Source organism: Bufo bufo, chromosome 3 (assembly GCF_905171765.1).
Source record: "Bufo bufo chromosome 3, aBufBuf1.1, whole genome shotgun sequence".
Taxonomy (NCBI): Eukaryota; Metazoa; Chordata; class Amphibia; order Anura; family Bufonidae; genus Bufo; species Bufo bufo.
Genome location: NC_053391.1, coordinates 5,790,148 through 5,801,729, shown reverse-complemented (window position 1 = coordinate 5,801,729; position 11,582 = coordinate 5,790,148). Strand labels below are relative to the sequence as shown.

General features: G+C 45.7%; 1 protein-coding gene across 4 annotated transcripts in view; it reads right to left on the bottom strand.

Annotated features, from left to right (window-relative positions):
* Window positions 1-221: 221 nt before the first annotated feature.
* Window positions 222-11,582, bottom strand: part of HAO2 (hydroxyacid oxidase 2) — a 31,928-nt gene continuing 20,567 nt past the window's right edge. For 2 of the 4 annotated variants that reach the window (XM_040422802.1, XM_040422801.1), the window contains exons 2-8: window positions 7,952-8,104; window positions 7,730-7,881; window positions 4,515-4,798; window positions 2,214-2,432; window positions 1,090-1,248; window positions 945-1,014; window positions 222-501 (exon numbers count right to left, since the gene is read on the bottom strand). In XM_040422802.1, the coding sequence (XP_040278736.1) occupies window positions 446-501; window positions 945-1,014; window positions 1,090-1,248; window positions 2,214-2,432; window positions 4,515-4,798; window positions 7,730-7,881; window positions 7,952-8,082 (1,071 nt within the window). In that variant the 5' untranslated portion in view covers window positions 8,083-8,104 and the 3' untranslated portion in view covers window positions 222-445. Of the gene's footprint in view, window positions 502-944; window positions 1,015-1,089; window positions 1,249-2,213; window positions 2,433-4,514; window positions 4,799-7,729; window positions 7,882-7,951; window positions 8,105-9,235; window positions 9,321-9,435; window positions 9,499-9,635; window positions 9,697-11,582 lie in introns of those variants that run through there. The other 2 variants (XM_040422798.1, XM_040422799.1) reach the window with 2 other exon arrangements.

Below are 11,582 nucleotides of genomic sequence, written 5' to 3'. Positions count from 1 at the left end.
TCCATGGGGGGGGGGGGGGGCATTTATAGTGGTCTCCATGGGGGGGGGGGGCATTTATAGTGGTCTCCATGGGGTGGGGGACCATTTATAGTGGTCTCCATGGGGTGGGGGGACCATTTATAGTGGTCTCCATGGAGGGGGGGACCATTTATAGGGGTCTCCATGGAGGGGGGGGGACGAACCTTTTATGGTGGTCTCCATGGGGGGGGGGGCATTTATAGTGGTCTCCATGGGGGGGGGGCATTTATAGTGGTCTCCATGGGGTGGGGGGACCATTTTTAGTGGTCTCCATGGAGGGGGGGACCATTTATAGTGGTCTCCATGGAGGGGGGGACCATTTATAGGGGTCTCCATTGGGGGCGCATAATCATCATAATCATTATAATCTTCCAGCATCTTGAGGATTCTGTTGATTTCACATTTCGGTTCTCGGCTGTGAGAACTTTCAGAGTCTGGAGAACTGGACGAGGTTTCGGTTGATTTCAGAAATGTTCCGGCATCCTGCAGAGCAGAAGGGAAGAATAAGTACAGAGCGGAATTCCTGCAGTCCGGAACCAGATGCTCCAGACAACCCGATAATCTGGCATTAAGCCGGTGGTGACCTGATGGTCCAGCCGGGCAGGTGTCAATGACCAGAACCCGGCCTAGGTAGGCTAAAGCACCGCTAATCCAGCACCTGGCCATTCTGAGAGTTCCAGATTATCGGAATGTTACCACCTTTGATGAGGTCTCCAGATCCATTACAATCAGGGCCTGGGTCGAGTGGATGTCACGCCCGCCGGGGGTGTCCCAGCCGTGGCATGGCCTTGTACCAGATGGCGCTCCGCCAAGTGCAATTTTTATATTTCCCAGAATTGTGCGAGTGTTGGGGGAGGGGCGGCCCCATTATTATACGTCTGGTTCTGCACGGGTTAGATTGTAAGCTCTAGGGCCCACAGACTCACCAGAGAGCGCCATGGACAGCCGGAATTCGTCAGTCAGGATCTGCAGCACCCCCCGGACACCTTCTTCGCCCTGAGATAAGACAGAGTGTAATGAGTGCCCCCCAATATCTGCTGTCACTATGGACCGTGAAGGGCGACCTCTCACCTTGTACGCCAGACCCCAGACAATGGGGCGTCCAATGAACACGCACTTTGCTCCCAGGGCCAGCGCCTTCAGGACGTCGCTCCCCGTCCGTATCCCCCCGTCTATGTACACCTCGGTCCGACCCTGCACCGCTTCCACTACCTCAGACAGGGCGTCGATCTGTGAAGACAAGCCCCCCACCGGCATGAGACCACCATCGGGTGCTGGGACCCCTGCGTGGCTGGTAAGTGCAGATCCTAAATTATTATACGTGGACAACAAGCAGGAGAGCAGAGCTGCAGTGTAAAGCATTAGGGATAGGCAGAGCTGCAGTGTAAAGCTTTGTACATAGATGCAAAATTGGAGTGTAAAGTACTGGGGACAGATGGAAAGCTGCAGTGTAAAGTAAAGGGGATTGATGGAGAGCTGCAGTGTAAAGTACTGGGTATAGATGGACAGCAGCAGTGTAAAGTAATAGGGATTAATGAAGAGCTGCAGTGTAAAGTAATGGGTATAGATAGAGAGCTGCAGTGTAAAGTAATGTGTATAGATGGAGAGCTGCAGTGTAAAGTAATGTATATAGATGAGAGCTGCAGTGTAAAGCACTGGGGACAAATGCAGAGCTGCAGTGTAAAGTAATGTATATAGATGGAGAGCTGCAGTGTAAAGCACTGGGGATAAATGCAGAGCTGCAGTGTAACGTGTTGAGGAAAAATGGAGATCTGCAGTGTAAAGTTTTGGGGAAAAATGGAGAGCTGCAGTGTAAAGTATGGAGGATAGATGGAAAGCTGCAGTGTAAAGTACTGGGGACAGATGGAGAGCTGCAGTGTAAAGTAATTAGGATAAATAGAGAGCTGCAGTGTAAAGTACTGGGGATAATTTTTCTTTATAAAATATGATAATGACTGCCGACTACCTACAACACAGGGAAGTTAAAGTCAAGGATCATAAACCCAATGGAGCAGAGCTGCAGTGTAAAGCATGATAAAAGGGTAGGAGCAGCAGCTTGGGTGTGATTACCACTGGTTTCTCATGATAAATTTCGCACTTTGTGCCTCAACCTTCCAATAAGAATAAATGATATCTGGGGGCAGATAACGTCATTTCCCAGAAGCCTCCTGTGGTCAGATACGTGGTATATGTACCGTGGCCAGTTCTCCGTCCAGCTGGCGCCCCCCGTGGTTGGACACAATGATTCCCTGCACTCCATGTTTCACCGCCAGCTCCGCATCCTCCTTGGTCAGAATTCCCTTGATGATGATCGGCAGACGGGTCAGACTTCTCAGCCAATGAATATCCTTCCAACTAATGGACGGGTCCAGAGTGTTGTCCGGGACCCCGTAATTGTCGGGGCCACAATGTTCCTAAAGAAACAGGGAGAAAGGAAACACTAACACCAGGGAGGTTATTATAAATCCCACCAGACACCAGGGAGGTTATTATAAACCCCACCAGACACCAGGGATAGTATAATAAACCCCACCAGACACCAGGGATAGTATAATAAACCCCACCAGACACCAGGGATAGTATAATAAACCCCACCAGACACCAGGGATAGTATAATAAACCCCACCAGACACCAGGGATAGTATAATAAACCCCACCAGACACCAGGGATGGTATAATAAACCCCACCAGACACCAGGGATATTATAATAAACCCCACCAGACACCAGGGATATTATAATAAACCCCACCTGACACCAGGGATATTATAATAAACCCCACCTGACACCAGGGATAGTATAATAAACCCCACCTGACACCAGGGATAGTATAATAAACCCCACCAGACACCAGGGATATTATAATAAACCCCACCAGACACCAGGGATAGTATAATAAACCCCACCAGACACCAGGGATAGTATAATAAACCCCACCAGACACCAGGGATAGTATAATAAACCCCACCAGACACCAGGGATAGTATAATAAACCCCACCAGACACCAGGGATAGTATAATAAACCCACCAGACACCAGGGATAGTATAATAAACCCACCAGACACCAGGGATAGTATAATAAACCCCACCATACACCAGGGATAGTATAATAAACCCCACCATACACCAGGGATAGTATAATAAACCCCACCATACACCAGGGATAGTATAATAAACCCCACCAGACACCAGGGATATTATAATAAACCCCGCCAGACACCAGGGATAGTATAATAAACCCCACCAGACACCAGGGATAGTATAATAAACCCCACCAGACACCAGAAATATTATAATAAACCCCACCAGACACCAGGGATAGTATAATAAACCCCACCAGACACCAGGGATAGTATAATAAACCCCACCAGACACCAGAAATATTATAATAAACCCCACCAGACACCAGGGATAGTATAATAAACCCCACCAGACACCAGGGATAGTATAATAAACCCACCAGACACCAGGGATAGTATAATAAACCCACCAGACACCAGGGATAGTATAATAAACCCACCAGACACCAGGGATATTATAATAAACCCCACCAGACACCAGGGATATTATAATAAACCCCACCAGACACCAGGGATAGTATAATAAACCCCACCAGACACCAGGGATAGTATAATAAACCCCACCATACACCAGGGATAGTATAATAAACCCCACCATACACCAGGGATAGTATAATAAACCCCACCATACACCAGGGATAGTATAATAAACCCACCAGACACCAGGGATATTATAATAAACCCACCAGACACCAGGGATATTATAATAAACCCCACCAGACACCAGGGATAGTATAATAAACCCCACCAGACACCAGGGATAGTATAATAAACCCCACCAGACACCAGGGATAGTATAATAAACCCCACCAGACACCAGGGATAGTATAATAAACCCCACCAGACACCAGGGATAGTATAATAAACCCCACCAGACACCAGGGATAGTATAATAAACCCCACCAGACACCAGGGATAGTATAATAAACCCCACCATACACCAGGGATAGTATAATAAACCCACCAGACACCAGGGATAGTATAATAAACCCCACCAGACACCAGGGATAGTATAATAAACCCCACCATACACCAGGGATAGTATAATAAACCCACCAGACACCAGGGATAGTATAATAAACCCCACCAGACACCAGGGATAGTATAATAAACCCCACCATACACCAGGGATAGTATAATAAACCCACCAGACACCAGGGATATTATAATAAACCCACCAGACACCAGGGATAGTATAATAAACCCACCAGACACCAGGGATAGTATAATAAACCCCACCAGACACCAGGGATAGTATAATAAACCCACCAGACACCAGGGATAGTATAATAAACCCACCAGACACCAGGGATAGTATAATAAACCCCACCAGACACCAGGGATAGTATAATAAACCCCACCAGACACCAGGGATAGTATAATAAACCCACCAGACACCAGGGAAGCTGCACTTACTTTGAAAACTCCCTCAAAGTTCTTAACCTTGAGGTGAGGAGGAAGTCGAAAGTTATTACGGATGTCGCTCCTCCTCTTGCCGGTGTATGGAAGGTCCACAGTCAGAACCAGCGCCTTGAAGCCCAGCGCCTCCACCCGGTGCACCAGCTGCTCGGACAGCTTACGGTCCCGGTAAATGTACAACTGGAACCAGCGGAAACCAGCGGGGGCGGCGGCGACTATCTCCTCCACAGAGCAGGTGGAGTAGGTGCTCGCCACGTAGCATAAATTCTGAGTCTCGGCCGCTGCAAAACACAACATCAGATGAAACTGGAAAATCCTTGTCAATAAAGACATTAGCAACGTACCATGCGCCCCTTCACTACCCTAGACCACCAGGGATTCAACCATTTTCCCCTTTACCACCCTAGTCCCCCATGGTAGGTAACATGTGTCCCTTCACTACCCTAGACCACCAGGGATTTAACCATTATCCCCTTTACCACCCTAGTCCTCCATGGTCTGTAACATGTGTCCCTTCACTACCCTAGACCACCAGGGATTTAACCATTATCCCCTTTACCACCCTAGTCCTCCATGGTCTGTAACATGTGCCCCTTCACTACCCTAGACCACCAGGGATTTAACCATTAGCACTAGGGGCAACAATGCTCCAGCGATCCATTATTATTCTACCGACACAATGGAAAATACTGCAGCTCAGCCCCATTCAGTACTCTAGACCACCAGGGATTATATATGTACAGCTGCTATAACCTGGGCATGTCCTGTATATAATTATATATGTGCAGCTGGTATAACCTGGGCATCTCCTGTATATAATTATATATGTACAGCTGGTATAACCTGGGCATCTCCTGTATATAATTATATATGTACATCTGGTATAACCTGGGCATCTCCTGTATATAGTTATATATGTGCAGCTGGTATAACCTGGGCATCTCCTGTATATAATTATATATGTGCAGCTGGTATAACCTGGGTATCTCCTGTATATAATTATATATGTACAGCTGGTATAACCTGGGTATCTCCTGTATATAATTATATATGTACAGCTGGTATAACCTGGGCATCTCCTGTATATAATTATATATGTACAGCTGCTATAACCTGGGCATGTCCTGTATATAATTATATATGTGCAGCTGGTATAACCTGGGCATCTCCTGTATATAATTATATATGTACAGCTGGTATAACCTGGGCATCTCCTGTATATAATTATATATGTACATCTGGTATAACCTGGGCATCTCCTGTATATAGTTATATATGTACAGCTGGTATAACCTGGGCATCTCCTGTATATAATTATATATGTGCAGCTGGTATAACCTGGGTATCTCCTGTATATAATTATATATGTACAGCTGGTATAACCTGGGTATCTCCTGTATATAATTATATATGTACAGCTGGTATAACCTGGGTATCTCCTGTATATAATTATATATGTACAGCTGGTATAACCTGGGTATCTCCTGTATATAGTTATATATGTACAGCTGGTATAACCTGGGCATCTCCTGTATATAGTTATATATGTACAGCTGGTATAACCTGGGCATCTCCTGTATATAGTTATATATGTGCAGCTGGTATAACCTGGGCATCTCCTGTATATAATTATATATGTACAGCTGGTATAACCTGGGTATCTCCTGTATATAATTATATATGTACAGCTGGTATAACCTGGGTATCTCCTGTATATAGTTATATATGTACAGCTGGTATAACCTGGGCATCTCCTGTATATAGTTATATATGTACAGCTGGTATAACCTGGGCATCTCCTGTATATAGTTATATATGTGCAGCTGGTATAACCTGGGCATCTCCTGTATATAATTATATATGTGCAGCTGGTATAACCTGGGTATCTCCTGTATATAGTTATATATGTACATCTGGTATAACCTGGGCATCTCCTGTATATAGTTATATATGTACATCTGGTATAACCTGGGCATCTCCTGTATATAGTTATATATGTACAGCTGGTATAACCTGGGTATCTCCTGTATATAGTTATATATGTACATCTGGTATAACCTGGGCATCTCCTGTATATAGTTATATATGTACAGCTGGTATAACCTGGGCATCTCCTGTATATAATTATATATGTACAGCTGGTATAACCTGGGTATCTCCTGTATATAATTATATATCTACACCTGCTATAACCTGGGTATCTCCTGTATATAATTATATATGTACAGCTGGTATAAGTTATACATCTCCTTGTATATAGTGATATGGACCATGCTGGTATAACCTGGGTATCTCCTGTATATAGTTATATATGTACATCTGGTATAACCTGGGCATCTCCTGTATATAGTTATATATGTGCAGCTGGTATAACCTGGGCATCTCCTGTATATAATTATATATGTACAGCTGGTATAACCTGGGTATCTCCTGTATATAATTATATATGTACAGCTGGTATAACCTGGGCATCTCCTGTATATAGTTATATATGTACAGCTGGTATAACCTGGGCATCTCCTGTATATAATTATATATGTGCAGCTGGTATAACCTGGGTATCTCCTGTATATAATTATATATGTACAGCTGGTATAACCCGGGTATCTCCTGTATATAGTTATATATGTACAGCTGGTATAACCTGGGCATCTCCTGTATATAATTATATATGTACAGCTGGTATAACCTGGGTATCTCCTGTATATAGTTATATATGTACAGCTGGTATAACCTGGGTATCTCCTGTATATAATTATATATGTACAGCTGGTATAACCTGGGCATCTCCTGTATATAATTATATATGTGCAGCTGGTATAACCTGGGTATCTCCTGTATATAGTTATATATGTACAGCTGGTATAACCTGGGTATCTCCTGTATATAATTATATATGTACAGCTGGTATAACCTGGGCATCTCCTGTATATAATTATATATGTACAGCTGGTATAACCCGGGCATCTCCTGTATATAGTTATATATGTACAGCTGGTATAACCTGGGCATCTCCTGTATATAGTTATATATGTACAGCAGGGGCCACATATAGCTTTATATTGATTACAAGCATGCCGCCACCACACAGCCACATGAGCAGCATGTACCGCCACCCCCTTCCCTTGTAGATTGTAAGCTCTTGTGGGCAGGGTCCTCTCCTGTATTGTATATGATGTATGTTAACCCCTTCTCAGTAGCGCTGCTGCTACCTCTGGCGGTGCTGATCTCTCCGTCTGGCCAGGCCAGGCAGTGGAAGGCGGTAGGTGCTATCCCGATGGGGCAGCTGATCTCGGTTCCTAAGATGGTGGTTCTGGAGTCCGTTACGGACACGTCTCGCAGCATCCGGGGTCTCAGTCGAATCCTGTGGAGCACAAACCTCATGTCAGCCATTACCCACCATTCACTGACAACCTCTAGGTTTATATAGTTACCGCTTGAAGGCAAGTAAGTTGTCATCCCGGGTGCCGCAATCGTCTGCCCCCGCGGCGTAATACTCCCATGTGGCTTTAGGTAAATTATCTTTGGCGTAAGCTTCAAAGTCCGCCAGGCAAATGAGGGACATCTCGGCCTCCCCCTGCCCCGACCTATGGAGAGGGAGAAGTGATGTTACACAGCGCCGCCCTACAGGCGACCAGCGGTAATGACACCATCAGGTGCATGATATCAATGTGCACTGTATGACGCCACTACATCCGCACACATCTGCATGAGGACGCCTGATAGTCATTTACTTATCCTGAGCTACATCATCCTCCCGTCACATCCAGAGCTGCATTCACAATTCTGGTGTCACATATTGTCTTATACTCCAGTCACATCCAGAGCTGCTTTCACAATTCTGGTGTCACATATTGTCTTATACTCCAGTCACATCCAGAGCTGCTTTCACAATTCTGCTTTTACATATCGTCTTATACTCCCGTCACATCCAGAGCTGCATTCACAATTCTGGTGTCACATATTGTCTTATACTCCAGTCACATCCAGAGCTGCTTTCACAATTCTGGTGTCACATATTGTCTTATACTCCAGTCACATCCAGAGCTGCTTTCACAATTCTGGTGTCACATGTTGTCTTATACTCCAGTCACATCCAGAGCTGCATTCACAATTCTGGTGTCACATATCGTCTTATACTCCAGTTACATCCAGAGCTGCATTCACAATTCTGCTTTTACATATCGTCTTATACTCCCGTCACATCCAGAGCTGCATTCACAATTCTGCTGTTAAATCATGCTTTCTTCTCTAGTCATATCTGGAGCTTCATTCACAATCCTGCTGATATATTATGTCTTATGCTCTAGTCACATACAAAGCTGCATTTACAATTCTGCTGTTACCTATTGTCTTATGCTCTGGCCACAACCCAAGCTAATTCAGAATTGTGCTATGACATACATCAGCCACATTCAGAGCTGCATTCACAATTCTGTTTCACCGTCACAGGGACCTATGTAAAACCTGTCAAGGCCGGGAGGGGGGGGGGGGGGGGGGGGGGGGGGGCAGGAGGAAATCCACCATGTTCTAGAAAAACAAGGAAAAGTTGCCAAGTGTGAACAGGGCCTGACATGGAAGGGAGATGGTTTGCCTTCAGGCCCTCCGTGAGATGAACAGCCAGACTGATACATTGTAACAAACCATCAGGCAAGAGATTTGTGCAGCTGCAGTGTTTGTAGATAGAGGATAGACTAGACTCATACACTGTAACAAACCCTCAGCTGTAGATGCAGGGCTGGCTCTGGACAGCCTCCAGGTATAAATGAGCTCCACTCAGTGACAGCAAGCAGAGATCTTGATAATGGAGGAAACACAGTGTTGATTAGAAAGCTGCAGAAATTTTCACTACACGATGAAGGTTTAGACTGCACGGCCCCTTTAAGATAGTGCCCACCCCTGACCCCCTACCTCTTACATTCAGGGGTCTACTGCTCCGTCCACCCTCCTCTCCTGGACTGTAGGCTCTTGTCCTCTGACCCAGCACCTCCTCTCCTGGACTGTAGGCTCTTGTCCTCTGACCCAGCACCTCCTCTCCTGGACTGTAGGCTCTTGTCCTCTGACCCAGCACCTCCTCTCCTGGACTGTAGGCTCTTGTCCTCTGACCCAGCACCTCCCTCCGGGGCTGGCAGGTGACCGGACCCCCTCTATATACACAGCGGTGTGCGTTACACAATCCGACACGCCCGCCTCCGCCGCCATAACTGGATCCAGTCTAGACCGTCCTCTGTCAGCTAAACAGACTGACACTTCCCGGCCGTGGCCGTATTGCGGCCCGCATACAGGGGGTCCGCAATACACGGGCATCGGCCATGTGCACCCCAGATCGCGGACACATTCACTTCAAAGGGTCCGCAATCCAGGAGATGCGGAACGGAGTCACGGAACGGAAGCACTGGATCAAGTTAATGGGTCCGCGATCGGCTGCCCCGCGGTCGGGGCCCGTGCAAATTGCGGTCCGCAGCACGGGCACGGAGCCCTTACGTTGGGCGTGGGCATTAACTCTTATCTGCAGGGGACGTAGCTATAGTGAAAGCAGGGGAGGGGGCTGCTACGGGGCCCGAATTCAGAAGGGGCCCGTCCAGGAGGTGCACTATACATTATATACGTGTAGGAAACAGGCGGAGCGGCTGAGAGAGCAATCTGGAGGAGGGGGCTGTTCTAATTACACCACCTGCACTGATACATTGTAACAAACTGTCAGCTGTGCGAATGGGACTAGCTCAGGACAGCTTGCTCAATAATTCTATAAATAATGTCTAATACTCCAGTCACATCCAGAGCTGCATTCACAACTGTACCTCTTTCCTGGCTGTGACGAGCTGGATTACTGTTCACTCTGCATAGCTCTTGATGTGTCTGGAGAACAAAGAAAATATATATATACATACAACAGCAGAATTGTAAGCGCAGCTCTGGCTGCGCCTGGATTAGAAAGGCTTGATGCAAAAGAATAAGACATGTTATAACAGCGTTTTAGTGAGTGCTGCTCTGGATGTGACTACAGTATAAAACATGATATACATGCATTGTGGTGAGTGCTGCTCTGGATGTGACTACAGTATAAAACATGATATACATGCATTGTGGTGAGTGCTGCTCTGGATGTGACTACAGTATAAAACATGATATACATGCATTGTGGTGAGTGCTGCTCTGGATGTGACTACAGTATAAAACATGATATACATGCATTGTGGTGAGTGCTGCTCTGGATGTGACTACAGTATAAAACATGATATACATGCATTGTGGCGAGTGCTGCTCTGGATGTGACAACAGTATAAAACATGATATACATGCATTGTGGCGAGTGCTGCTCTGGATGTGACTACAGTATAAAACATGATATACATGCATTGTGGCGAGTGCTGCTCTGGATGTGACTACAGTATAAAACATGATATACATGCATTGTGGCGAGTGCTGCTCTGGATGTGACTACAGTATAAAACATGATATACATGCATTGTGGCGAGTGCTGCTCTGGATGTGACTACAGTATAAAACATGATATACATGCATTGTGGTGAGTGCTGCTCTGGATGTGACTACAGTATAAAACATGATATACATGCATTGCGGTGAGCGCTGCTCTGGATGTGACTGCAGTATAAAACATAATATACATGCATTGCGGTGAGTGCTGCTCTGGATGTGACTACAGTATAAAACATGATATGCATGCATTGCAGTGAGTGCTGCTCTGGATGTGACTACAGTATAAAACATGATATACATGCATTGTGGTGAGTGCTGCTCTGGATGTGACTACAGTATAAAACATGATATACATGCATTGCGGTGAGTGCTGCTCTGGATGTGACTACAGTATAAAACATGATATACATGCATTGTGGTGAGTGCTGCTCTGGATGTGGCTACAGTATAAAACATGATATACATTCATTGTGGTGAGTGCTGCTCTGGATGTGACTACAGTATAAAACATGATATACATGCATTGCGGTGAGTGCTGCTCTGGATGTGACTACAGTATAAGTTATATAACAGCATTAGGGCTCATGCACATGACCGTATGGCTTATTCAGTGTTTTGCGGTCC